The sequence below is a fragment of the Temnothorax nylanderi genome, unplaced genomic scaffold (assembly GCF_030848795.1).
Source record: "Temnothorax nylanderi isolate EJ_2023f unplaced genomic scaffold, tnyl_v1.0 TNYL_tig0094_pilon, whole genome shotgun sequence".
Lineage (NCBI taxonomy): Eukaryota > Metazoa > Arthropoda > Insecta > Hymenoptera > Formicidae > Temnothorax > Temnothorax nylanderi.
The window spans coordinates 610,198-636,068 of record NW_027249156.1 but is presented as its reverse complement, the minus strand read 5'-3'; the positions used below and the strand labels follow the sequence as shown (position 1 = coordinate 636,068).

The following is a 25,871-nucleotide window of genomic DNA, read 5'->3' as shown; positions in this document are numbered from 1 at the left end:
CGCCATCTTCGCCATGTTTTGATGTCGTCATCCCCCCCCCCCCCTTCCCGAGCGCTGTTCCACCGTACAGAGAGCACGGTAGCCCGTGTTTTTTAGCGTGTGCTTTTTCGTAGATTCACGTCGTACGCCGCACGCCGCACGTTCTCGGCGGTTCCCGGTGGTTCCCGGTGGTTCCCAGTGGTCCTCGGTGACACGGCTCGTCGCGCGTTCACCAGCGTCGTAGCCTCTGCTAGCCTCTGGTAGCCTCCCGCAGCCCGTCGATCTGCATGCACGCCGCGCGAGGCTGGATAACCCTCCTCCTCGTCTTCGTCCGCGTCCTCGTCCTCGTCCTCGTCCTCGTCCTCGTTCAAAGTTCACCGTGGGCGAACGGGGACGCGTTCTCTCAGACGTTTTCATGTCCGTGGAAGTAGCTGCGGTGCGGGGGGGATCCGCGAGCGTCGTCTACGCGGTGTTTTAGTGCGGGAGAAACCCAACGGGGGAGAGAAGAGAGATCGATCGGATCGGATCGGAGCGACCGTTCGCACGGACGAGAGCACTGTCACCGCCACCGCCACCGCCACTTACGTTAGCTACGTTAGCACTGCCTCGTCGCCGTCGTTGTCGTTGTCGTCGTCGCCGCTCATTCCGACCCATCGACCACCTTCGCGACCTTCGCGACCGACGGCATTTCCCTCGGCGTTGCGCGTCGTTACATCACGTCACGCCAGCCGAGAAGGTGGATCCGAGCGGATCCCTCGAGTCCGTGCGGGACGGATAGAGCGCCTTACGTGCGTGCGTGCGTACGTGCGTACGTGCGTACGTGCCGCGTGCGTGCGTGCGTGCGTGCGTGCGCGCGTACGTTCCCTTTTCTCTTCTTCGTCTCGAATACTCCAAGAGGAACGAGGGAAAGGACTCGCTAGGAAAAATGGAGTTGCGCTTGCACTCGCCAGCAGGAGCGGAACCGATCGTCTATCAGTGGCCTCTTACTTCTGGATCGGGCTCTGTGAGTAAATTTGTCCCCAGACTCCAGACCCCAGACCCCAGACCCAGACGACGCGCGACGGCTTGCGCGACGACAGTCGCAAAGGATGATCGCGAATCGCGATCCATTCTAACCGAAATTACCGACAAGATCACCTGTTATTCCTCGCCTCACCTCTCCTCTGTCCTATCTCACCTGTCGTTGTGCTATACCAAATTGTTTTTCCTCTTTTCTTTTCCCTTTCCCCCCCCCTCCTTTTTTTATCGTATCGCCCTCGATCACGCTACCACTCGAAAACTATGGCGTGCTCCATTATACCCAAACATCTTATGTACGTATGTGTCGCAGGATCGTCACGATGGAGCGTTGGACGTTATCGAAACTATGCGATGGGTTTGCGAAGATTTGCCAGATCTGAAATTACCCTTAGAAAATAATGTCCTTTGTGACTACGATCCGAGAGACTACGAAAGTATGAAAAGCTTGTGCGACAGATTTAACAGAGCCATCGATAGTTTAGTACAATTGGTATGTTTATATCTATGTCGCTATTACTATATTTATTCAGACTGACTTTTATCACGACACAAGTAATGTAGGCTTTATTTTCACGTTTTTATTGGTTTGCTTGTGTTTTTGTTTTGTTTTTTTTCCCCTTTAAATCTTGAGCCCTTGAGCCCCCCCCCCCCCTAAAGTGTCGACGTCGAATTAAAGATCTATGTACAATCGTTGTCCATGTCCTATGCAGTCCATATACTGATGGTTTGGTGAAAAACGTATCTATAGGAAAAAGGCACCAGCCTGCCAACCCAGAGGCTAAATAAGAGACCTAGTAGAGGTTTACTTCGTCATATACTTCAACAAACTTATAATCAAGCTGTCGTTGAACCAGACAAGTTAAATCAATATGAGCCGTTTTCACCCGAGGTCTATGGCGAAACGAGTTACGAGCTTGTATGTCAGATGATCGATCAGATCGATGTGACGGTGGACGATGTCTTTGTCGATCTAGGTTCTGGAGTTGGTCAAGTAGTTCTTCAGATGGCAGCTGCAACTTTGTGTAAAATTTGTATCGGCGTAGAGAAAGCCGATGTACCATCCAAGTATGCACAGGTACAAGTACACGAGTTAATAATTATAAATTAATTCTTCGACCGTTATCGTCGAAACATTAACTATTATTTATTTGCACAACTGCCACAACTACATATTTCGCGATTTCAAACGTTTTGTCGAATTGTATTGTAATAAAATGAATTATTGTGTTTCTGTCACTGTAGAGCATGGAAATAAATTTTCGAAAATGGTTAAATTGGTATGGGAAGCGATGCGGAGAATATCGTTTAGTGAAAGGAGACTTCTTAGCCGATGAACATCGCGAAAGTATAACTGGAGCTACTATAGTGTTCGTTAATAATTTTGCATTTGGCCCAACGGTTGATCATCAGTTGAAGGAACGCTTCGCCGATTTACGGGACGGCGCGCGTATAGTGTCCTCAAAATCGTTTTGTCCGCTAAACTTTCGAATAACGGACAGGAACTTGAGTGGTAATATACGATAGTTTCTTTCTTAATGAATATATTTCCAAAGAATTTCATAATTATAAGAGTTTGCAATTTTTATCCTCCGACAGATATCGGCACGATAATGCATGTCTCAGAGATGTCACCGTTGAAAGGTTCCGTCTCTTGGACTGGTAAGCCGGTGTCGTATTACTTGCACGTAATCGATCGAACTAAATTAGAACGTTATTTCCACCGCTTGAAAAACAATAAACAAGGTGGCTTAGATGAAAACTCTGATTCTGTGATAAGCAACACTGCCAGCAATAGTAGTAAGATTTCTAATAGGAGTGAAAGAGGTGACAGAGCTAAGAGGGATCTTTCGAGGCAATTAGACAGTCCGAATCATTCGGAGCAGCAAGGAACAAATAGTGACTCCGATCTGGACGACAGCGCTATTAAGAGTCGTCGACAGCCAAACAAAATACGGAGGAAATTCAATCGAAAAACTACAAATGGCATTACGAGAGCCCCAGCTAGAGGTAGACAGAGGGGAAGAGGCATTAAGAGAGCCAAGCCTAAAAAGGCAATCAATATATCCGGATTAGATCTATTACATAGTCAGACTTTACTCAGTACGTCACCCCAAGCTCTTGGAAAAAAGCCTCCGCCTGCTCCTGGTTGTGTAGACCAACAATTGTCTTCATTGTCGCTTTCTTTGCAATCGCATTCCATTTCAGTGCACGAAGAACTCAGTATACCACCCGCTCCGTCCGCGACTCCTTACGCTTTACAAATACTTCTGGACTTGTACAGGTAACTATTTTATTTCTCTATCTTTTACATCTTTCCCTCCCTTCCCCTCCCTACCCCCCTCTGTCATCCCTTTCTCTCTATCTCTTTGATCCTACTTTTCTATGGTTGTTAATGTTATAAACAAAATATATTTTTGCCACAGGGACCAATTTATGCTTATGTTAGAATCGATGAGAACGCCCGCTTACAAAATATCCGTTAATATGGATATCGTAAAAGAAAGAGAAAGAAACTCCAAGCTTCAATCGAGAGCGGCGCAATTGGAGAAACAAATCAAAGTGCTGATAGACGATAGCGTAGCTCTCTTGAAAGCGAGAATGACTGAATTAGGCATCAATGCTACGTCACCCGGGGATCTTTTAGCGAAAGCTAAGGAGATAGTTCTAAGACATAAACAGTTGCAGGCTAAAGCGAGCAAATTGCAAGCGCAAGTTGCGTCAATGGAAACTGAGCAAAATAGGCTAGTGGCGCTCAGACATCAAGAATTACAGGAAAAATATAATGGTCATGCGAATGCAAATGGCATAATGAATCCACATCAACCGCTCACTGAGGATTATTTGTTAAAAGAAATTTCCGCCACACTTTCCCAGCGTAAACGATTACACTCTCAAGTATGTATCTCGGTACATTTATTAATCGATCTAATAATTTTGTACATGTATACAGGCTGTTTCCTAATAAGTATGTATACACACACACACATACGTAAGTATGTATGTATGTTTATGTATATGTGCGGAGCAGAGATTTGTTTCTTTTGAATTTCATCGAATCATCTTCTTTTGTGCGACAGGTTTCAAAACTAGAGCACGAATTAAACGTGCTGGAAAGGACAAGTAATGAAAAGCAAGCCGCTGCCATTGCTCAGCAGCAAAAGGACGCGATTGGAAGTAAACACTCGCAAAATTTACATTATGGTGGTCAACAGCAGAATAATAAGAATGGAGCAACGCGTAAAAATAGGGAAGGCCGTTCGAGGTCGCAGGAATGGCCCGACGTTCCGGATATGGGAAAAATACAGGAGAATAATCCAGAATTATTAGCGCAAAAGATTTTGGAAACGGGCAGACAAATCGAAGCGGGTCGTATACCAAATAGACAGACTGGCAATGGTAATTCCAGAACTAGATTGCCACAGGCATCTCTCAGTTTTTCCACGTCGTCCTCTATTTCATCCACACAGTCGCAGACGACGATAGCCAATAAAGACATACCGAATAGAACTCAAGAGCCACCCAGAGTCGCCAATTTTGAGGATAGACTAAAAAGTATCATCACGAGTGTATTGAATGAAGATCAGCAAAACAGAAATAAGCAACAACAGATGCAGTTGCAGGTGCAATTGCAAAGCCAGTCCGAATCCGAGAGGAAGCGCGTTCCATTACCGCAGAATGTTTCTACTCCGGATTATACTCAAGTGAGTATACACCGACCAATCGTTATACTTTTAGCCACCAATCTTTCCTGTCTCTTTTAATCTTTAAACACGTTCCTTATACGTTCATTTTCATGTAAACGTAATAATAATAATAATCTCAAAAGTCTCAAACGTAATGTGTTAAGCGCATATGTAATACTTGATCGTTTTGTAGGTGTCACCCGCAAAGCTAGCACTGCGCCGTCATCTCTCGCAAGAACGTCTCTCGTCGTCTCATTTGACGTCGTCCGACAGATCGACGATCGAGCCTAGGCAATCGTCGAATTATGACAATGGGCTTGTAGCAGGTGGACGTGGGTTACTCGGTACTAGGACGATCGGTGACCTCGTCAGCGGAGAAATAGAAAGGACTCTAGAGATATCTAATCAGTCTATAACAAACGCCACTGTTGATATGAGCGCGATGATAAGACCCGAAACCGTCTACTCTCCCATTAGTAGGCCAGCGAGTGCCGAGGGAGACGCCGGTTTGTCGACGTTGGCGCACGTAGCTAGCTACGCGCCCACCTCATCGGGAGCTTCTACCTCCACACCTACGACTATGTCGAGATCGTCTGTACTCCTCACTCCGGCAACGCAACCACCGAGGTATCTATTTCTCAAGTTGACGATTATTTTACGCGATCTATCGAAACGCTTCAGGTGCGGATGAATTATTTCCATCAGGTATACTCACGTTCAATTGCCGCGAGCGGATATTAAGCCTTATCACGAGTCTTACTTTTCGGATAATCCCTCTCAGTCGCTCACACAATCCCATTCAGCGGCATCGCCTCTACACTCGTCTCAAAACACATCGAATGGGGAATTGTTACCTGTGGAAGGGCTCGCAGCGTCGTTGCACGCTCGAATATTGAACAATCACAACAATAACGGCAAAACTGAGTCGACGCTTGCCGGCGGTAGAAGGTAGCGATATTTTTTTGAACATTGCAGTTGAGACCGGCAAGATGTAACGCGACACGCTTAGATGTATTCTATATGTACACGTGTGTGTGTGTGTGTGTGTGTGTGTGTGTGTGTGTGTGTGTTTATTTATTTATTTATTTACTTATAGATATCAGCCATATCCGCGATACGCGACAAACAGTAGTAGTAATGGAAACGCGACGACGAGTGGTACGGTAACTGCGATTTGCCAATCACAACCGTTGATGCCAGTAAAAACGGAAGCGGTTGTATCGTCGGTAAGCACAAGTGGAGCACCTCTAAGTCCTCTTGTGGAACCGCATTCCAATACTTCGACGCCACTAGTCGATGAACCCCAGATGACAACGCAAAGACAACGAAGTGTCGTTGGAGATGACGGTAAGAAAGTCTTATGCTTTTGGAACTTGAAAAAATGTCTCGCTAGAATATTGATATTGAAAACATACGCTTGGAATGATCTGTACTCCAATTGAGTATGCTTTTCGGTACGGTAACTACGGAAGGTTTATCGCGATACGTGAAGCGAACTAAATACCGATGAAATTTTCAAAGTGCTTTGATTTCTATTACACTTTCAGATATGTGATATGACAAACATTTATATATATATATATATATATATATATATTTATTGGTTGTGTTATAAATTCGAATTGTTAAATAACGAAAACTATATATCGTAACATTGCCCTCATTCATCAATTCAATATGAAAATATCTTTCACGTGCAATTTTCTTTTTCAAGAGAAGCGCGCGCGCGTACACACACACGCGCACGTACGCGCACACACACATTTTTTCTGCATTTATTTTATATGTTTTATATTTATTTCATATTCTTGCTATCTTATACGTAACAAGGGTGTAGGACAGTACGACAGTACGATGGTACTGTCGACAAAAATCTTTGTGCTATACAATGCTAAGTAAATGCCACTTTGCTTAGGTCCTTCTAAATATCGTATTAGTTTTCACTCTTTCATGCATCTCCCTGCGTATTTATATGCACTAATGGTTTACGGAGCTAGTACCCTGACCTTTTATTTATATTTATTTTTGTTGTTGTTTGCTGTATTTGTTAGATGCACTGTAGCTGTTTGTTGGTTAGTTCTCTCTGTCACATACTCAATCTCAGAATCCCTGAAGCTTGTTTTATTAGAGATTGAGACGCACAGATCAGAGGGAGAAATGAAAAAAATACGGCTGCCTGTGGGTTGGTTCGTCGGTACAATCGCCGGTGAGTTGTCCCACGGGGGTCAAAAATCATTTTGCTATTTGATTATATTCTAATCGTTCCGTAAAATATACATTTAAAGATTTTATTATCTTTCTTGCCTTATATAGGCATACGCGAGCAACGTACGTCCCTTCTACTTTGAAAACACAACAAGAGATACTATTTATTAGAAATCAGTTTCCATGAAAATAAGCCAGACATGCGAGGATACAAATTCCACTTTGCCAACGAATTATATGTACCTATATAAACGCATGATGAATCAGAGTTTAAGCGGATGTATTCTAATTGGTGGACTGTACTTTTAGTGCATGTTGCATGAAAAATTTTGTTTCATTTCCTATTTATTTTACTATTTACGATCCACTTTCAATGTAGCTGTTTCAGTTTGATCAACCGATAAAGCACATATAATTGTATTAATATTAGTATATTTTGACTCGCATCTGTTTTAGCATGATGTGCATTTCACATTCGTAAAAGTGCGGTAGTTTCAAATTCAATTTGAGAAATGTATTTTGCTCTTCTTAAGATTAAGAAATGTACAATTAGTTATAGTACATCTTTGATATTAGCTACGCAATTTAATGTTGTAAATAAAATTGATTTTAAGTTCCTAATTTGCACTTTGTTTCAACATTTGCATCGAATATTGAAACATAGCGACTTGTCTGGCACTTAAAATTTGCTTTAAAATTATTCAAATTTTTGCACACGATAACAATTTATATTGTATAAATTGTTTATCGATGGATAACGTGTGTATATATATATATATATATAAACTTTTATCTCTCGTAGAATATATATTTATAAGATATGCAATATGTAATTTTTGCGCGTATGTATAAAAGAGGTAATTGCGGATTATATACTCCGCAACTATACTCCGTACAACCGTATCCGGTTAATGGCTTATTTTTATGAAAATTTAGTGACACATGATTTATCCAATGCTTTATTATGTGCGGTGCTACGATGATTAATTGAGATTTATTTTGCAGATGGAGAAGCTGACTGGCAAGATCGTATTAGCTCAGGATTTGATCGCTTGGTTGCGTTTGCTTCTACAGAATTAGATAAACGTAGACGATCGACAGAAGGAGTGAATACAAGTCCTGATAGTGGATTAGGTTCAGATAGCGCCGTAATAGGGCCACCACCTGTACTACCTTCTCCCGATGAAGCATTAGGACCGCCGAGAACACCTTCTCCGACTAGCCCCCGTCCCACAAATTCATCCAGTAGTAATCCCCCGAGTGGCACATCCTCCTCGGTACCTCTGAAATATCAACGACAACCAGAACCTGAGCGACATCATTTTAAGAAGAAATATTATCGTCATGATTGGCCAGTTTCTGCAAGTACCAGCAAATTTCGTCCTAAAGGCAAAGATTGGGATTGGAATAATTCCGGGCAATGGCCTTCGAATGACGAACAATCCTAACTTTATCTACATTGTGCGAAAGATAATTTTCTGTATGAATATTAAGAAAGTTTTTTTTTTTTTGCTTTTTCCGAGAGCCTAGGTGAGGGAAACAAACGGAGCATTGTTTTTACTTTTAAAGTTATTAAATTATTAGAATTGTTCTGATATTTTGTTATTAATAACTCTCTTTTATAATATAATGACGACACGTTTTATCGTGGACGTGGATAATATGCGCTTACAATATACAGAAAAAAGATATCTTATATAATTGAATAGATGAAAAATCACAGATTGTTTTTTTCCCACTTTAATCATATTGAACTGTGACGTTAAAAGAGCGATTGATCATGTGAGCTTTTTTTGTTTCATTTTTCCATCGAAATAAATTAGGTTTATTAACAAGTAGCCGCAAATCTTAATCAACAGTCGTGATATTTGTTCTTGCTGAAGATGTAAAGATCATGAGCGTACGAAAAAACTAATTTAGTCTGATATATAACATGGAAAAATAATTCATATTTCTTACTTGTAACATTATAATTTTTCATATTGCAACAGTAAGGAAACAGGAGCCTTAATGAAACGGAAAAGGGAACTTGTGTCTATATGTGAATACTTCGGTCGATAAATGCTTGTAGTACATTTAACTTGAAATAAATTTGTATATAATTATAAGATTAATAATGTAATTAATGGATTTATGGATTTCAAGTTTATATATGCTGATTAAGATTGCAAGGCTATTAGCAATTACACATGTTATATTGAGAAGAATTTACAAATTTTGAAAGAGAGTTATCAGATATTCGCTGACGTAGTATTTTAACGTATTATTATTATTATTATTATTATTATTATCAGTAATCAAATTTTTTGTAGGGTTTTGTGAATAATTCTCACCAATTAGGTCTCTTGTAACAGTAATACAATATTGTTGAGATTGTATGCCATGTCTGTGTAGATTGTATAAAGGTCTCGTAATCTATACGCCTGTATACACATGCACACAAAACACATAACACAAACATAGATGCATACACATGGCTTGGTTGCTGCACATTAGACATGTTAAAGAAATATTATAATGTTGTAGAGAGATCATATAATGTAGGAATGTATGTATGTGTGTATTGTGCGTGCCTGCGCGCGCGCGCGCACGTGTATGTATGACGTTTGATATGTATGTATGTTTGTATGTATGACGGTATGTATTACAGGCGTATTACGGTAGACCGAGCAATTGGCATTGAAAAAAAGAGGAAAAAAAAATAAGCCAGCAAAACCTTTGTGTGTTCGTAGCGAATATTGGCTACAAATTTTATATACGGCTATATCTTCCACCATTTGGAGGATATATACCTAAGTGTTCACTGTGGTTCGTAGAATTATGGCAACGGACCGTAAAAAATAGTCACTTAAAATGCATTCGTATTTTAAGGCAGAAAGTTGAAGGAAAATTTTTGTTTTCGGTACACATCTACATCTACATCTACATTGTTGTGTGACTGTGCAAAATATCCAAAGAATGGCAGTTGCGAGTCAGTTTACAAAGTTTTATATGGTGCGTCATATAATTGGGCATCATGCATGATTTTCGGTGCTGCGGAATGAATCGAGCAAACGTCGAATAAACAAGTAGTACTTCAAGTCGACGCTTTAAAAAAGCGATGCGATATTATATGTATAAAGGTCCTTTCTTTTTTACATTGCCGAGTTATTCCGGTCGTGTACAGGGCGATTCTTAATTATATGTCAATCCAGCACGTAATCTATCATTTACATATTATGATTTTAGAATGTGCCACGCCGCACGTGTGAAAAATAAGGAGAAAAATGGACAAACTTGGAACATGTTAAATTTATCGCAATTCGGAAATCTGATTGTGAGGTGAAATCTGTGACCAACCTATATTCATTTGTATATGTAGATTGTTTATTTTGAGCTCTGATTTATTGCCCGAACACAAGTATTGACATATAATTTGACATCATCTTGTGCATACGTGTTGTATTACAATTTTAGTATTTTATTTCAAATTGCACTTGAAAATATCGTTATTTGATATCATAGCAATTATCCCAATTCCTATTTGATTCTTTATCTAATTATTTTGGAGACTTGGAGAGATAAATTCTCAATCTATCTATATATAATGTACACTGGTACAGATATTTTTAAGTGTTATTTGAAATGAAATAATATGACTGTAATATAGATATACCTATACATATATATACATATATGGAAGGATCATCATGTTGGACTGTGAGAAATTGATTATCGTATTATTTAATATATCCTCTAAACGTCATTATGTATTTATAGTTAAAACGAGCATTGCCAAGCATGCTAGATACACTGCCGAATCTTCTATGAAAATTAATTTTATTATTGACCGCAATTATTATTTATTGTTTTTATTGAGATATTTTAATACTATTACTATTTGTAACAAGTAAAATTTTTCTCTATTATTTTTCTACCTTCCCGCATCTAGCAGTTTTCTAGCGGTACTTTCGATATTAATAAAACGATTGCTTTTTGCGGCAACTTATCGTTACTGTTGTTTGCCTCTTTTATCGAGGCGCAGTTTATCAGCGTACAATAAATGACAAATTCTGATATGGATCTTAGTTTTAGAACCCAGGAAATCAAATTATTGTCGAACTAAACTCTAGTGCGCGATACTGTTGGTATCGTTACGCGTTACGCGGTATACATCGGCTCTACGGTATAAATCAGTTTTTCCGGCGGGTTACATCCGCCGCTGCAGAGGTAGCAGAGAGGTAGCATAACTCAAATTAATTTCTGCTCCAAATTTAAAATATATAACTAGCGTATAGAGGACATAAGTATATAGGTGTCAATGACACAATGGATATTTTTAAATACAGGTGCCAGCATGCACTTTATACGTGAACTTCCGAAACGATAATGTGAATACGGGTTTTATATCTTATGTGTATATACATATAGATATACATATATATGTATATACATACACAATATATATTTAAATATATAAAGAGCCGTTAAAATTATGTTCTTCCAAGTACTTGAACTTGAGAAACACACGGTAAAGAACATGTTCTCTGTATCGAGGTTGATGTTGATAGTTTTGTTAAACGAAGTGTACGCGCGTAATATACGAGATACCGAGGTAATATTGCTGCCGATATGGGATTCCAAAGGCGCACCGGAGGTACATTAACGTAAAGTTTTATCTATTTATTCTTTAAAAAAGCGTACGACTGTCAAAAATTACTATATTCGATTACATAATTATTATTCGATTTACAGATTCCTTTAACTTTCGAAGCCTTTGGACAATTGATTCAGTTGAATCTACGTAGAAACGACAATATAGCATCGCCTCAGTTTCAAGTCTGGAAACACAATGCCAAGGGGATCACGGAAGAATTGTCGCAGTTAAATGCACCAGATCCTTGCTATTACCTTCACAAGAATCGCGTCGGTTCAGCAGCCATAAGTTTTTGTCAACATGGATTGGTCGGTGGTATTCTTTGAAGGGAAAAACTGACATTTTTTTTTATTCTCTCTTTGTATATGGATATGCGTATAAAATATTAAAAGAAAAAAAATGTATTTCTGTTGGCGATAGCACGGGCTCGTCTTTCTGGAGAACGTTACTTTGGAGATCACGCCTTTGCGAAACAGCCTCGCATCTTCACCCTTACTCGTCGACGACCGTTACGTTAAAGAAGAAGTCGATCTTTCGTTGGGTGAACCTCACGTGGTTAAGCGATCACCGCCGAGGCCACCCGTTGATCTAGATCTCGTAGAAACGAGGCGACCGCGACGTCGAATACGAGATACAAAGGGAAAGTTAACGTTAGAGCTGGCAGTCTTCTTCGACGAGGCTGCGTATCGTTTATTCTCGCCATTCCTGGACGAAGACGACGGGAGGATTCGTGACATGTTGTTAGCGTACGTGAATGGCATTCAAGCTCTGTATCATCATCCGAGTCTAGGTGTCGCGATCGACATCTCGTTGATACGCTTAGACATAATTCAGAGGCAGCCACTCGATCTACCGCACTTTGGCGGCGAGAGAGGTAGCTTGTTGGATTCGTTTTGCAATTACGCGAACGCTCGCAATCCTCCGGAGGACGCTCATTCGCGTCACTGGGACATGGGTCTTTACGTGACTGGACTGGATCTTTACGCGGTCGAAAACGGAAGGAGGAACGGCGCTACCATGGGACTAGCTACCGTCGGTGGTTTGTGCATCCCACGTTATTCCTGCGTGATAGCAGAACTGGGAGTTACGGATCAACTTGGAAAGCCGTATCCGTCCGCGGGCTTTACATCAGTTTATATCGCCGCTCACGAGATCGGTCACAAGTAAGTCATACTTGAGCGATACGATTGTGGTATGGTATGGCGTATGGCATGGCATGGCGAATCAATGATCCGTTCGTTTGAAAGCTTAGGAATGCCGCACGATTCGAGCGGCAATGCGTGTCCGAGGGATGGCTACATAATGTCACCCAGTAGAGGCGTTCGAGGTGAGACGGTTTGGTCCGACTGTAGCCGTGAGGTGGCCAAGACGCTTTCGCGAACGAAAATTTGTCTCTTGGATCGACCGGAGGAGCCACGAAACACCTCGGATGCACTTGCGCACGATCATTCGCGATATCGCGATCTACCTGGGAGAGAATGGACCGCCAAGAGGCAATGCGAGTTACTTCTACGCGACAAGGACGCGGACGTTGTCACGTTGTATCAGGCTTGTCAGTCTTTGCAATGCGAAACGCCTCACAGAAGTGGATATTACTTTGCAGGACCGGCATTGGACGGTACGCACACTACGCACACTACGCACACTACGCACACTACGCACGGTTGCGAGTCATCCTTGAATTGAATTATAGGCACATTATATTATAGCGCGTTCGGCGAATAGCTAATTCATTTTTTTCTCCCCCAGGAACTCGATGCGCATCCGGTAGAGAGTGTCGCGGTGGAGAATGCGTGCCCGTCCCCGAACCGCCGCGGCCGGAATTATCCGACAACCAAAAAGGTAGCTGGAGCGAATGGAAGGAAGGTTCCTGCGGTAGCGGTTGCTTGCAAAAGTCCAAAGGCGCTCGTATTAGACGACGGTTCTGCGAGAATCGAGATCATAGGACGGCGAGAGATTGCCAAGGGCTGTATTACGACGTGCTCCTGTGCAAGGATGAGAAACTTTGCAAAAAGAAACGCAGGACGATCGACGAATTCGCCACGCTGAAATGTGGTCTTTTCGGCGAAAGACTATCCAAATTAGACGGCACGGCGAAAGGACTTCAGGCGGCTCACGAAACCGACAGGCCGTGGATGGCCTGCGCTATATTTTGTCGACGAAAGGACATTGCCGCTTATTATGCGCCACGCGTGGAATTAAACGACCTTGGCCTTGACCCGTACTTTCCAGATGGGACATGGTGCCACGCCGAAGAGGGCCAAGATTACTTCTGCCGTCAGCATCACTGCCTGCCCGAGAACTTTCGATTCGGGAAAAAATTGCCGAGAGTTTACCGGTACGAGGACGAGCAGCACGATGAATTGGGACCGCAAAATGCACAAAATCGGCTTGGAGTCGCTGATCGGTTTAACAGCAGGTACTTGACATCAGGGCCAGACGGTTTACCCTTGCTGACTTCTGTATCGCGCGGCATCCCTTCTCCGCTCGATGAAGATGAATGGATCGATAAGGATTACGTCGAATTACCTCCATCCGTGTCCGGACTGCCTTACCCCATCGATTAATATAATTAGTAACGGTGAAAAATAAAGAGGTAAAAATGAATGGGGGGGGGGGGAAGAATCGCGATAGCTATTAGGCGAGACAAAGTCGTTTGCAAGGAGAGAAGTAGACTGCTACGTAGAGGCAGCTCGGACGGGTATTCTCTCGCGATCCGCACGAGAGGACGAGAGCGAGAGCGCGATGACGTCATCCCCACTTCACCGTCTATTTTAAGAGTGTCCCAATGTTATATTCGTATTTCCATAGGAACGGGATGGAGAATCGAGAGCAATAAAGAAGATGTGTATCGTATAACTTAATATTTCTCATATTATTTAGCGTACAAATAATTAATCAACCATTAAACTTAGGAGCAATTACATAACGGGACGTGTTCGCTCGACATCCGAGTGAAACCCAATTCGGATCGAGCCTAATTATATATTCGTTTGTCTCGCAATATTTAATGTAAAGAAAAATTCTTTATATTAGACAGAGCGTACGTACGACAAAGACAAAAATGATGTACAAGACTCGTCGCGCGATATCTGAAATTTTCGTTTCACCGTTCTTCCCCAGTTTTTCTTTCCTTCGTTCTCGACAACCTTACGCTTAAATATCGTTAAATGTCGTTAAATGTGTCATGCGTAGTAACAAGTACGAACCGCACTTGAGTGAAACGGATAAAATTTCTGATATTGCATCTGCGTTATCTTACAGCCTTCGTACATACCACACGTATATTTCTAGGACGCTCGCATACACACTCACGCATACACGCACATACGCATAATATATGTATAATGGAGAAAACAAAGTAATCCAGACACGACAATCACGTGAAATTAGCAGATTCTTTATAATTATTTTATAATTTATAATTTAATATATTTATCTATATCTGTGTTTACTCTTTACGGTTTCTTTTTTACTTGATTAAGAGACCAATCGTGCTACATATAGACACCAAGTCGCTGAATTTCAACTCGATTGAATATCGACGTAACGTCGAAGAAAATACATATTTATCTTATTTGATTTGGCCTCTAAGAGCAAATCGTGGAAATATTTAATCGTTCTCGATCATTCCATGTCATAGTCATAGTCGTCGTCGTCGTCGTCGTCGTCGTCGTCGTCGTCGTCGCAGTCATTATCGTCATTGTCGTAGTCGCTACGCGTCTTCGCGTCTCTCCATGTACTAGAACGTACACGAGACGTATCCGTAGTTTTGCTGATTGAGACGATTAAAGATGTGAAATTGCATCGATATTTCTTACATTATATACGCACGCATTTGCGTTTCTCGATACGACGATACGAGCTCTCAATTGGGTAATGTGTCGTACAATATATCCTTGGCGCTTTGGGTCAAAGTTTCAGGGAATTTAATGTCAAACGACACGAGAAGATCGCCCTTCCGCGACGGTTCTTTGGGGAAAGGTAGACCGTGTCCTTGGAACCTCTTGACCGTATTCGGCTTGACAATCTCCCTCGTTAAATTCAAAGGTATCTTTTCGCCGGTTAGCGTAGGAACTTCGACGATGGTGCCGCACAAAGCTTGCTTCAAGCTAAGTTTGCACGTATATCTAATGTCACTGCCTTCTCTCCTGAATAGCGGATGTGGCTTGTCCCTGATGATAAAAACGATGTCCGCCGGTTCCCTCCTCGGCGATTGATCGCCTTCTTTCTGGAAAGTGATCTTGGTACCGGCTTTCCAGCCTGGCTTTACATTGATAGTGAGAAGCTTGTCCTCCTTCTTGGCGGTACCGTCCGGCTGGATGGCCCGTCTGCATATCTTCATCTTTTTGGTGCAACCTCGGAGAATCTCCTCCAAGCTGATGTACAAATCGTGCTCGATGGCTGGATCTTGGGCGCGATCTTTGCCAGTCCCTTTACCGGTATTCGGGCTGGCAAAGTTGAACGAGTGCGATCTAAAGGCGCCGCCTTGTCGCGGCGGTCCCATGCCGAGACCGAAGGGATCCATGTCGATGTCCATGTCGTCGTCGTGGAAGGCGAATCCTCCGCGGTTGCCAGCGAACTCGAACAAGTTGTGAAACGGGCTGGCCGAGCCGAAGAATTGAGCGAACGTCGCCCTGGGATCGCCGTGGAAGGTATACGTCGCACCCCCTCCGCCTCCGCCGGCCGAGGCACCCCCTTTCAGACCCTCCTCGCCGAATTTGTCGTAGACCTCCCTCTTCTTCGCGTCCGACAACACCTCGTATGCCTCGGCTATTTCCTTGAATTTCTCTTCGGCACCGGGGCTCCTGTTCTTATCGGGATGGTACCGTAAGGCTAACTTTCTGTAAGCCTTTTTTATCTCCTCGTCGCTCGCTCCCTTGGCTATGCCAAGTATTTTGTAGTAGTCTTTTCCCATCTCCCCTATCTCCGCGCGCGCCTCGCCTATCTCCTTCCTGAAACAACACCCAAACGTCCAACGTCATACAATGTCCCACCTTCTTTTTTCTTTATATACAGATACAGCATATACATATACTAACGCGCATGGATTAGCTCCGAGCTCCGAGCTCCTAGCTCCGAGCTCCGAGCTCCGAACTAGAGTTTACCGAGTCTACGAGTCACGTGCGCGCGCGTTCGCATCATCCGACACTCTCTGATTATCGAGATAGGCACCAATTAATAAAGCATTCACATGCAGGGCCGAATGAAACGAAACCAGTAGTAAGTAGATGGAACTGGAACATGTTCTCTCGCTCACGTTCGCTTTCACGGACATGCATTTGCACGCGTGTGCGTGCCCATTTGTCATATTGTCATATTGTCGGTAACGCGCCAAAGCCGTCGCGATACGAGCACGGGCATGGGCATGGCAATGGGAACGGGAACGGGAACGCGAGTATCTGTCCGCGATGCCACACACATTTTCTGCCATTTTTTTCGCGTCGAGTCCCGAGCGATGGAGATGGAGATGGAGAACCATCGGGAGCCAGCGCTCCAACCGCTCCAACCGCTCCAACACACCCACGTACGTATCACCGATATCTATTTCTGGCAATGATGACCGCGAATACGCGACGAATGTTTCGCTCGTTCGCACGATTCGAGCTGCAACGCAAAAATAAATACCCCACCCTTAGACAAAGTTTCGTGTCGTTGCCATTGCCTTGCCTTGCCTTGCCTTGCCTTGCCTTGCCGTACCGTCGACGTCGTCGTTCCATCTCTCACATTTTTCTGATTTTTCCTACGCGCGCGGGAAATCGATCGACGTTACGAGAATACGAGAAAAGATTTACACGCGACACGCGACAAACGTACGGAGGCGTGCAATCGATTCGCTAGTACGGATCGCAAGGTTACGGTTACGGAGTTACGGATTTTCTCTCCGCCTTATGCCTTATAGATTATAGCTTATAGCTGCCTACGATCTACGATTTTGCCTGCTACTTATTGTTAGTCTACTTACTATCTCTATCCTCGAAGGATTATTCCTCGTAAGAGCACGTATATACGTTTCGCTTAACACTTAAATTGGAGCAGTGGAGCACAAGAGCACGTACGTTCGCAACAGTTGACAAAGAATAATCGCGAACAAATCCAAACGACTCTCAACTCTCAAGTCTCAACGTTCCTACGCGCGTACGTATCAAGCTGTACTAAACTGTCGCGTAACCTCGCCGTCCATATATATATATCAACTTTCCATCTACCAGCTTCCGGAACTTTCGAGAATGAATCGACTGCCGACGCCAGCCAACGCCAGCAGCTTCGCAGTTCGCAGCGCTCCCTCGATGCTCGATCCGCCTCGATGACGTCAACCCTCGATGTCGATGACGTGCGAGTCGTGCGACCGCTCGCCGCGCGGCGCGCTACCGCCGCGACCTGCCGAGTGCCGCGCCAGTTTCGAATCTCAAAGGCTCAAAGGCCCGCCTCACCAACTTACTCTCGCGATTAAAAGAGACCCTGAAGACCACATTTCTGGATCGACGTGGATCGACGAATTTATTAATTAATATACAATTTATTCCATTATTATCTACTTAAACGTAGAAACAGGGCGTGCTTGCATTCTCGCGAATTTGGCGGCATATATTTGTCGTAAAAGTCCTGAACAAACTCTTCCACTTTGAAACCGAATTTCTGGTACAATATTAAAGCGGGATTCGTGGCCGACACGTGTAACGTTACGTCTTGTCCCATGCAAGTTTGTATCAAGTGGTACAACATGAAGGTGCCAATGCCGGACCTTCGCCACTCCGGGCGCGTCAAGAAAAACGAGATGTAGGCTTCGTTGTAGCCAACGTACGGTACCAATATCGCGAAGCCCACCACCAACTTTTTATACAATACAACGCACGTGAAGTCTGGATACTGCAAACATTCGGTCACTAAAACAGATATATTTATTATATACGATACGCGATATTATAAAACTTTGCAAGTGTCACCCGACTCGAAAGAGAGAGAGAGAGAGAGAGAGAGAGAGACGGCGAGTGCTCGCGAGTAACGAATTTAACGCGATACACTTACAATCGATCCCAGGCCAAAAAAACTGACAACAGAGACTGTTGATCGCGGGAACGTGTTGCGGTCTGATGTAAGAATAATCGATGGATGCCCTGGCCGGCGGTTTCCATCGGGGATCATTTCCGTTTACTTTCGCGCACAGCTCTTCCATGATCCTTAACCACAGTGGCCGACAACAAGCGTCTCGTCTTATAAACGGCTTCAAAAGTCTATTCGTATACGGGCTGTGTACGGACGTAGGTTTGTTGTAACCCTGCAACCTTTGTTCGAAAATATATCCCAGATCGTCGCTAAAAAATCGATCCAACACTCGATCGTTGCTTCTCGACGGGGTCACAAAAGCTCCCGATTTAGATCCGAAATAGTGATCGACGTCCAACAGAGGAAGCCGATACTCTCTTTTCGTCTTTCGCACCGCCAGTTTTCTGTATAGCCTTTTAATAGCGGCCGGCGCTTTCTCGAGATCAGTCTTATCCTTATTGATCCTTTGCAACAAATACGCTTCCTCTTGACAAGTCATGCGCGATATTTTTTCATCTGGAATACACATATGCATGCATCTACATATATATTCACACAGAGAGAGGGAGAGAGAGAGAGAGAGAGAGAGAGAGAGAGAGAGAGAGAGAGAGAGAGAGAGAGAGAGAGAGAGGAGAGAGAGAGAGAGAGAGAGAGAGAGAGAGAGAGAGAGAGAGAGAGAGAGAGAGAGAGAGAGAGAGAGAGAGAGAGAGAGAGAGAGAGAGAGAGAGAGAGAGAGAGAGAGAGAGAGAGAGAGAGAGAGAGAGAGAGAGAGAGAGAGAGAGAGAGAGAGAGAGAGAGAGAGAGTGCTGTTGCAACTCGCGCATGCACGTCGCGCGAAAGGATAATTACTGGTAACGACTGGTAAAGACTTGGACCAAGGTCGTTGACGGCGTTTCGCTTCTTTAAACAAAGAAGCTGGAGGCTGCTCTTGTATGGAAACTGGACTGTCGTTGCTATCCTCGTCATCGCTTTCCTCCTTAATCTCTTTAATTTCGTCGCCACTACAGTTTGGCGATAAAGTACTCGTATTGCACAACCAGTCGCAATTATCCATCAGCTGTGCCAAATGGAACGCGTTGCTTTCAGATTGGCAGTCGCGGATTAAATCGGAGATGGATGGAACGTCACTCTCATCGCGTAACATTATATCATCCTCGAGATCCATATCTACAAGACAAAAAACAAGATATAATTCTTTTAATAATTCCCTTGATTTAACGTTTGTTCGTTTGTCACAGTGCTTTCAGTTACTCAAACGTACCATTTGGCTCATCCTCTTCCAGTAAAAACTCAGATAGGGTTTCCGTAGGTTGAACGTACGCATGGGAATACATAGAGGAGCCTTTATTTTTGAATAGCTCTCCACTGCAGTTGCTATCCTCTCCGATCGAGAGACTGGAATCTGACTGCACGGGACTGTCTGCGAGCTTACAAGGTAATTTTGCACCTACGTATCTTTTTCTATCAATTATCATTTTGCTATCTAGAAAAAGAAATTGTTGATACTCTGCCTATTGATCTATTGATCCTCGGTCAAAATTATCCAACATATATATATATATATATATATACACGTTAATTGTGTGTGTTACTTTTGGCGATCAAAACTTCAGGAGGATCATTGTCCAATAGTTTCCACCATCCAGACTCTCTTAATTCCGTGGTGCCGGATTTGAAAAAGATGCCGCTGTAATGAGACAACGTACCAGATATGGTGCCGATCCAATTCTTCTTCTTTTTCCTGAGTACGATCAACATTTTGCGTTTACATTTTGAATTTTGCACCACACATTTGGAGTAATTTATATATATTGTTATAGTTAATGTAAATTGAATACAAAGAATACAGAGTAAAATACTTACACAGTCCTCTGAAATAAGTAATCCCAATTTCTCTCGACAAAAGTACCGATATCGGATTTCCAATGAAAGTATCCTCTTTTACTAATGCCACTCGATTTTTCACGTAGATTGTAAAGCGTCAAAATAATAACGTTGAGCCATGGCATTCTGTCGCGCACGACCGTTTCCTCGCCTAGTGGATTGCAAGAGGCACAATTAAGTTCGAAGAAAACATCTCCTACGAAAGACACTGGAACGCTGCCTCTCTTTAAACATGCCGTATGTACTCTTTTGTCGCATCCACCGCTACAACGTAACGTTGGTTTGTCGTAAGGATCGCACGCTTCGCCACAATTCTTGCATTTCTCGACTTGCATACTCTCGGCTTCGCTCAACCCTTTCGAATTTGTCGTGTTTTCCACGTGTTTCTCAACCTCAACTTCAACCTCAACCTCAACCTCAACTTCAACGGCTTCTGACATTTTTTTACCTGTTTTAACCTGTTTTAACCTCTTCAGACCTCTTGCAGAAACGGAGTTTGCGGCAAAAAATCTCAAGTCTTAACCTCTATTATACAAATATCTCTGACTTTTCTGTCCGAGAACGGCTGTCCTTCCGCCTATAGCTAAATTCGAATTCTCGTCTAGTATCTTCCTGTAAAAAAAAACCCGCTGATCTTTTACACATTTGTCACGTACCTATGTACAAGATAAAAAAGCTAGTTGCAAGAAGGCTGAAAATACCATGTCTGTCCATAATCGTAATCACCTAATCACCTTTCGTCTTGTGTACGTTGCGGCTGCACTTGCAGTGCAGTCGCGTATGGGCGGTATGACGGTATGAGTATATATATACATATGCGAGTGTGTGACTTGTGATTGTGCCTGTGTGAGAGCAGTACGAAAGAATTTTAGTGTGTTAGGAAAAAAATAGCTGACTTATCGTTAGGGTTGACGGAGATCTAGATTGATCTGGGTTGATCCAGGTTGATCTAGATTCTAGATTCTAGGATATAGGAAATCGAAGGTACCACAGATAATCGTGTTTACAATTTACATCAAGTTGGTCTTTTTATTCGAGATATACAGCCTTGTTATAAGAATACTGTATAAAATATATCGTCTGCAAGTTGATCCTGGGGAAGAGAGATTTCGTGACATTTTCTTCGGGGTTTAATTATATAACTATATTATATACGGATCAACAACTTGTACTAATACTAATACTATGTTTACGCGAGCGTTACTTCTGTAGTAACTTACAATATAATTCCTCCGCGTAAACGAGTGAATTACCGTAAGTTACTAAAGAAGTAACGCTCGCGTAAACGTAGTATATAGTAAAAAACGTTTCTTTTAAAACTCTAAAATTCCAAGTTTGGTAAACTGCCGATCAAAAGACAAGCCGAGAGAAATAATTAAACGAGTTATATCATACGTATATATGGACGACCAAATGTTACACATTACAATGTACAAGAATACAAGAATGAGATCTCCTGTTTTGGCATTTATTTATATTTATATTATCATTTTAAATTGTGTAGGGTAAATCATATCCATATGTGACATTAATCATTGTTACACACGTGCCGAATACTTAACTTGGTCAAATTGTCAGCTGTGTGCTGTGTATTAATATTAACATTATTAATAACGTAGATCAGTCCACGTCGTGTAAATGTAAATGCATCGCACGACACAAAAAGTCACGATTCATCTACTTTTCTACTTGATTTTAATATCGCTCGTTGTGAATATAAAATGTATGTTAAATTTATCGAGTGCCATGCCATATAGCATATACAGATAATGGATACAGATATGGCACATATCCATTAGCAAGTGCAAGTGCAAGTACAAGTACGTACGATGTCGTTTTCCTACTCGTCAAGAGCATCTCTGAGCTCTGAGGTAAATGAGCTCGTGTATTCTCGAGCCCGAGCTAACGATTTACGATACAAGTGTAGCTCGTATAGCTCGCACATTTTGCAACAAGTAAAGGAGATTAACGATTTCTCGCGCAGGTCTATCTAGTCTTGTAAAATGTAAAATAACTGCTATTCGATTAAATGCAGGTACCTTTCCGCGTGAGACGCGTGCTTTACACGAGTTATAATTTTTTTCTACACGTAGTTTTACTTAAATTAGTAGAGCCTTTTCTCATAGGAGAACAAGCTGTGTACATTGCCCTCCTGCTGAGCCGAGGGCGTTCTTCTTTCGAATTTCAATTCCCCGCTATACATCATAGATCGCAAGGCGGCGAGCGACCTCGCTCCGATATCCTGGCACCCGTGCTTGATCCCGCAAGTCAAATAAGGCAGAAATTTAAGCACCGAACCCTTGTCCACTATAGAGCCGCTGACACCTTGAGCTACTTTCAATTTGTCCATTTCGTTATGAAAATATCTATCCATCGCCGAGCCCTTGGCGTCCTTCCTGTCCATGGCTTCCAACGAGCCCATCCCTCTGTACTTTTTAAGTCGGACTCCGTCGCTGAAAAAATACTCGCCCGGAGCCTCGGAGGTTCCAGCTAAGAGAGAACCCATCATAACGGTACTAGCGCCTAAACTGAGACCTTTGATAATATGGCCGATAGACTGTATCCCACCGTCCGCTATGACGGGGATCCCAAATTTTCGGGCGTATTCGGAAACCTTGTAAACGGCAGTCGCTTGGGGCCGGCCTACGGCCATCACCTCCTGCGTTATGCAGATAGATCCGGAACCCATACCGACGCGTAACGCATCGGCTCCCGCATCTATAAGATTCTTGGCTTGCATCGTAGTCACGACGTTACCAGCGATCACCTGTAAATTTGGATACTGCGACTTGACGTACTTGATCATATCGATTTGATATATCGAGTTGCCCTGGGAGGAATCCAACACGACCACGTCGACGCCAGCCGCTATGAGCAATTCGAGGCGGTGCTTGTCCGTCTCTCGCGTCCCTATCGCGGCTCCCACCAACAGCTGTTTATTCTCGTCCTTGCTGGCATTCGGGTAGCTACGGTTCTTCTTCAAGTCGGTCCTCGCCATCAGGGACACGAGTTCGCCTCGTTCGTTGACGATGGGAAGCTTTCCCTTCTTGGACTTTTCCAAAATGACATTGGCCTCTTGCAAGGTTACGCCAGCCGGCGCGGTGATCAGATCCTCCAAAGTCGTCATTATAGAGCAGAGCGGTTTACGTTGGTAATTAGGCAAACGTTCGAGGAAGTCGATATCTCTGGAGGTGACGATTCCTAGCAGCTTGCCGCCGACTTTACCCGTGTCCGTCACGGGTACTCCGCTAAAACCGTGCTCAGCCTTGACGTTTAAAACGTCGTTGACCGTGTGATGCGGCGCCAACACAACTGGATCCCTAATGAAACCATGCTTGTACTTTTTTACCTGTAAACAGGAGACAAGCGTGTATCTATCTACCCATACCTGTACGTACCCAATTTAACACGGGAGATTATTCACATTATTATCCACATATTCACACGTTTCAACGGGTTTGAACAAGGTCGAAGCGAGAGAGAGAGAGAGAGAGAGAGAGAGAGAGAGAGAGAGAGAGAGAGAGAGAGAGAGAGAGAGAGAGAGAGAGAGAGAGAGAGAGGGGGGGAGAAAGATATGTTAGCAGAAAGAATCGATGTGTGTACCTTGTGCACTTCGTTGGCTTGATACTCGGGGATACAATTGTGATGTATGATGCCGATCCCGCCGGACAGGGCCATAGCTATAGCCATGTCAGACTCGGTAACGGTGTCCATCGGCGAGGACACGAGGGGTGCCTTCAGCATGACTTTTCTGGTTAACGGTGACAGCAGATCGACTTCGTCCGCGGTAAAATCGATGTAGCCGGGAAATATGATAAAATCATTGTAAGTCAATCCGTCACCCGCGGCGAATAGCTGCGCGGCCGACAAGCCGTCGTCCGGCAGCGGCACGTCCGCCGGCTTTATATCGCCCAATACGTAGTCTGCCATAATTTCCCGTCGCGCTTTACGTTTCGTCGAGCCGAAACCTCGTGAGTCGTGGTGACTGGTGCCGCTACCGTCCTTGCTTTTCAGTCGATCCCGAGGAACCAAGCTTCTCTCTCTCTCTTTCTCTCTGGAAACAGGAAGAGCACCAAGAGCACGTGCTACGGGCTACGTGCTACACGCTACACGTGCGCGCTCGAAACTGTTGGCAGTCGTGGCTGGTCGTGGTCGTGGCTCGAAACTCTCGGTCGGCGGTCGGCGGTCCTCGGAACTCGGAAGTCGGAGCTCGGAGTTGCTCGGCTCGGCTCGGCTCGGCTCGGCTCGGCTCGGCTCGGAACGATCTCGAAGAGATCAGCCAAAGCCAACCGGCACCGCTTCAGCGGCTTCACTCTTCACTCGGCTACTCGGCTTCAGTTCAGTGCCTTCAGTCACTTCAGAATGCAGTTCAGACTCAGACTCATCAAGGTACGATTTCACGATGACGCTCGACGCTGGATTCGAGCGTCAAATCTGGTCACGTGATTAGATTCAGAGGGACGCGAAATATAACCTAACCACTGGATTGGCTGAAATGAGCGTCGAGTGTCAAAGCTAAACACAGTTTAGCTTTTTGACGCTCGAATCCAGCGTCGAGCGTCATCGTGAAATCGCACCTTCAGAGTTGAGAAGGAAGGCTTGAGCGGCTTGAGCCTTGAGCAGGCTAGACTCGACTAGAGGAATCGAGAGGACTGAGAGCAACACTGAGAGCTGAAAGTTGCAGAGAAGGCTGACGCTGCCGGCCAATGATCGTGTTTCAATTAATGCGCGTCACGTCGCGCGGTACCTTTGTTCACTCGCTTTCTTCCACTCTTGACGTCCTCAGTGTCCTCACGGCTCACTCCGTTAGGCTATTATCACCGGAGCATGCCGATGCCGAGCTCCAAAGCCGAATTGCATGAAATTGGCTGAACTCCGGAGTCTCCGGAGCGACCGGAGCGACCGGAGCGGAGTTGGGACTGCTGGGAGCGACGAAAGCGAAACTTGGGTTGCGGGTTGCGGAGTACGGGGTGCGGGATGCGGGCGAGATAGGATTTACGCTCCGCGCTCGTGTCGTCGGCGTTAGTCGTCGTCATCGATAATAATATATTCAAAAGGCGATATATATATATAGAACGATTAGTAACGCGATTAGTAACGATAGCGTATCAATTGGAAATTTCTACTTTTAAAGCGTCGAACGCACGACGTGCCTCACGAGTCACGAGTCACGAGTATTAAAACGCGAGTGCAGTCGGAGACTCGCTCCTCTCGCCTCTCGCCGCAATTAAGCTCGCACCTCGCACTGCTCGCAGTGTCGCAATTCGAATCGTCGAATTTTCGCGCGCTATGCCATGGCTCGAATGATTTAGCATTTAGCAGATTATGTGCCCTCCCTTTTAGTCCCTTGTAGCTCCCTCGAATCTTGCCTTGAAAGTTTCCATCCATACGATTCGCAACGATCGACATATTGCTCG

General features: G+C 43.8%; 5 protein-coding genes and 1 long non-coding RNA gene across 12 annotated transcripts; 3 read left to right on the top strand and 3 right to left on the bottom strand.

The window, feature by feature from the left end:
• The first annotated feature begins 40 nt into the window (after positions 1-40).
• Positions 41-10,943, top strand: Gpp (DOT1 like histone lysine methyltransferase grappa). Of its 2 annotated transcripts, none has more exons than XM_071711038.1 (11): positions 41-982; positions 1,310-1,489; positions 1,748-2,074; positions 2,242-2,509; positions 2,596-3,280; positions 3,423-3,894; positions 4,077-4,700; positions 4,876-5,309; positions 5,388-5,630; positions 5,779-6,029; positions 7,893-10,943. In XM_071711038.1, the coding sequence occupies exons 1-11, from the start codon at positions 905-907 to the stop codon at positions 8,333-8,335; spliced, it is 4,005 nt and encodes a 1,334-aa protein (XP_071567139.1). In that variant the 5' UTR covers positions 41-904; the 3' UTR covers positions 8,336-10,943. The 2 variants fall into 2 exon arrangements, with proteins under 2 accessions (XP_071567139.1, XP_071567140.1); XM_071711039.1 differs by lacking the exon at positions 7,893-10,943 and adding an exon at positions 6,734-6,872.
• A 109-nt stretch (positions 10,944-11,052) lies between these two features.
• Stl (ADAMTS metallopeptidase stall) lies at positions 11,053-14,387 on the top strand. Its single transcript, XM_071711042.1, has 5 exons — positions 11,053-11,523; positions 11,622-11,831; positions 11,944-12,686; positions 12,771-13,141; positions 13,273-14,387. Exons 1-5 carry the CDS (start codon positions 11,362-11,364, stop codon positions 14,088-14,090), a joined length of 2,304 nt encoding a protein of 767 aa, XP_071567143.1. The 5' UTR covers positions 11,053-11,361; the 3' UTR covers positions 14,091-14,387.
• Positions 14,378-17,851, bottom strand: LOC139775229 (dnaJ protein homolog 1). Of its 2 annotated transcripts, none has more exons than XM_071711064.1 (2): positions 17,489-17,851; positions 14,378-16,478 (listed from the first exon to the last, which is right to left on the bottom strand). In XM_071711064.1, exon 2 carries the CDS (start codon positions 16,439-16,441, stop codon positions 15,392-15,394), a length of 1,050 nt encoding a protein of 349 aa, XP_071567165.1. In that variant the 5' UTR covers positions 16,442-16,478; positions 17,489-17,851; the 3' UTR covers positions 14,378-15,391. The 2 variants fall into 2 exon arrangements, with proteins under 2 accessions (XP_071567165.1, XP_071567166.1); XM_071711065.1 differs by lacking the exon at positions 17,489-17,851 and adding an exon at positions 16,566-16,708.
• Positions 16,966-20,432, top strand: LOC139775233 (uncharacterized). The gene is made up of 3 exons (XR_011718769.1): positions 16,966-17,050; positions 19,809-20,005; positions 20,184-20,432. It is a non-coding gene; the product is annotated as an uncharacterized lncRNA (long non-coding RNA).
• On the bottom strand, positions 17,998-21,320 carry Atac2 (Ada2a-containing complex component 2). 2 transcript variants are annotated; one of them, XM_071711047.1, is made up of 7 exons: positions 21,156-21,320; positions 20,434-21,066; positions 20,163-20,311; positions 19,832-20,053; positions 19,420-19,737; positions 18,553-19,086; positions 17,998-18,410 (listed from the first exon to the last, which is right to left on the bottom strand). In XM_071711047.1, exons 2-7 carry the CDS (start codon positions 20,892-20,894, stop codon positions 18,055-18,057), a joined length of 2,040 nt encoding a protein of 679 aa, XP_071567148.1. In that variant the 5' UTR covers positions 20,895-21,066; positions 21,156-21,320; the 3' UTR covers positions 17,998-18,054. The 2 variants fall into 2 exon arrangements, with proteins under 2 accessions (XP_071567148.1, XP_071567149.1); XM_071711048.1 differs by lacking the exon at positions 21,156-21,320 and having other exon boundaries at positions 20,434-21,148.
• A 136-nt stretch (positions 21,321-21,456) lies between these two features.
• Ras (Inosine-5'-monophosphate dehydrogenase ras) lies at positions 21,457-25,798 on the bottom strand. 4 transcript variants are annotated; one of them, XM_071711051.1, is made up of 4 exons: positions 25,202-25,798; positions 25,032-25,125; positions 24,058-24,809; positions 21,457-23,803 (listed from the first exon to the last, which is right to left on the bottom strand). In XM_071711051.1, exons 3-4 carry the CDS (start codon positions 24,382-24,384, stop codon positions 22,559-22,561), a joined length of 1,572 nt encoding a protein of 523 aa, XP_071567152.1. In that variant the 5' UTR covers positions 24,385-24,809; positions 25,032-25,125; positions 25,202-25,798; the 3' UTR covers positions 21,457-22,558. The 4 variants fall into 4 exon arrangements, with proteins under 4 accessions (XP_071567152.1, XP_071567150.1, XP_071567151.1 ...); XM_071711049.1 differs by having other exon boundaries at positions 24,058-24,944; positions 25,032-25,798; XM_071711050.1 differs by having other exon boundaries at positions 24,058-24,888; positions 25,032-25,798.
• Between the last annotated feature and the right edge of the window lie 73 nt (positions 25,799-25,871).

Coding starts and splice junctions, on each gene's coding strand:
- Gpp (XM_071711038.1), top strand. CDS start 905: ATGGAGTTGCGCTTGCACTCGCCAGCAGGAGCGGAACCGATCGTCTAT. Junction 5,310..5,387: donor CCGGCAACGCAACCACCGAG/GTATCTATTTCT, acceptor TATTTCCATCAG/GTATACTCACGTTCAATTGC. Junction 6,030..7,892: donor AAGTGTCGTTGGAGATGACG/GTAAGAAAGTCT, acceptor TTTATTTTGCAG/ATGGAGAAGCTGACTGGCAA.
- Stl (XM_071711042.1), top strand. CDS start 11,362: ATGTTCTTCCAAGTACTTGAACTTGAGAAACACACGGTAAAGAACATG. Junction 11,524..11,621: donor ATTCCAAAGGCGCACCGGAG/GTACATTAACGT, acceptor TTCGATTTACAG/ATTCCTTTAACTTTCGAAGC. Junction 11,832..11,943: donor GTTTTTGTCAACATGGATTG/GTCGGTGGTATT, acceptor TGTTGGCGATAG/CACGGGCTCGTCTTTCTGGA.
- LOC139775229 (XM_071711064.1), bottom strand. CDS start 16,441: ATGGGAAAAGACTACTACAAAATACTTGGCATAGCCAAGGGAGCGAGC.
- Atac2 (XM_071711047.1), bottom strand. CDS start 20,894: ATGTCAGAAGCCGTTGAAGTTGAGGTTGAGGTTGAGGTTGAAGTTGAG. Junction 20,312..20,433: donor TACTTATTTCAGAGGACTGT/GTAAGTATTTTA, acceptor GATCGTACTCAG/GAAAAAGAAGAAGAATTGGA. Junction 19,087..19,419: donor GTCTTTACCAGTCGTTACCA/GTAATTATCCTT, acceptor TGTGTATTCCAG/ATGAAAAAATATCGCGCATG.
- Ras (XM_071711049.1), bottom strand. CDS start 24,384: ATGGCAGACTACGTATTGGGCGATATAAAGCCGGCGGACGTGCCGCTG. Junction 23,804..24,057: donor AAGCCAACGAAGTGCACAAG/GTACACACATCG, acceptor TCCTGTTTACAG/GTAAAAAAGTACAAGCATGG.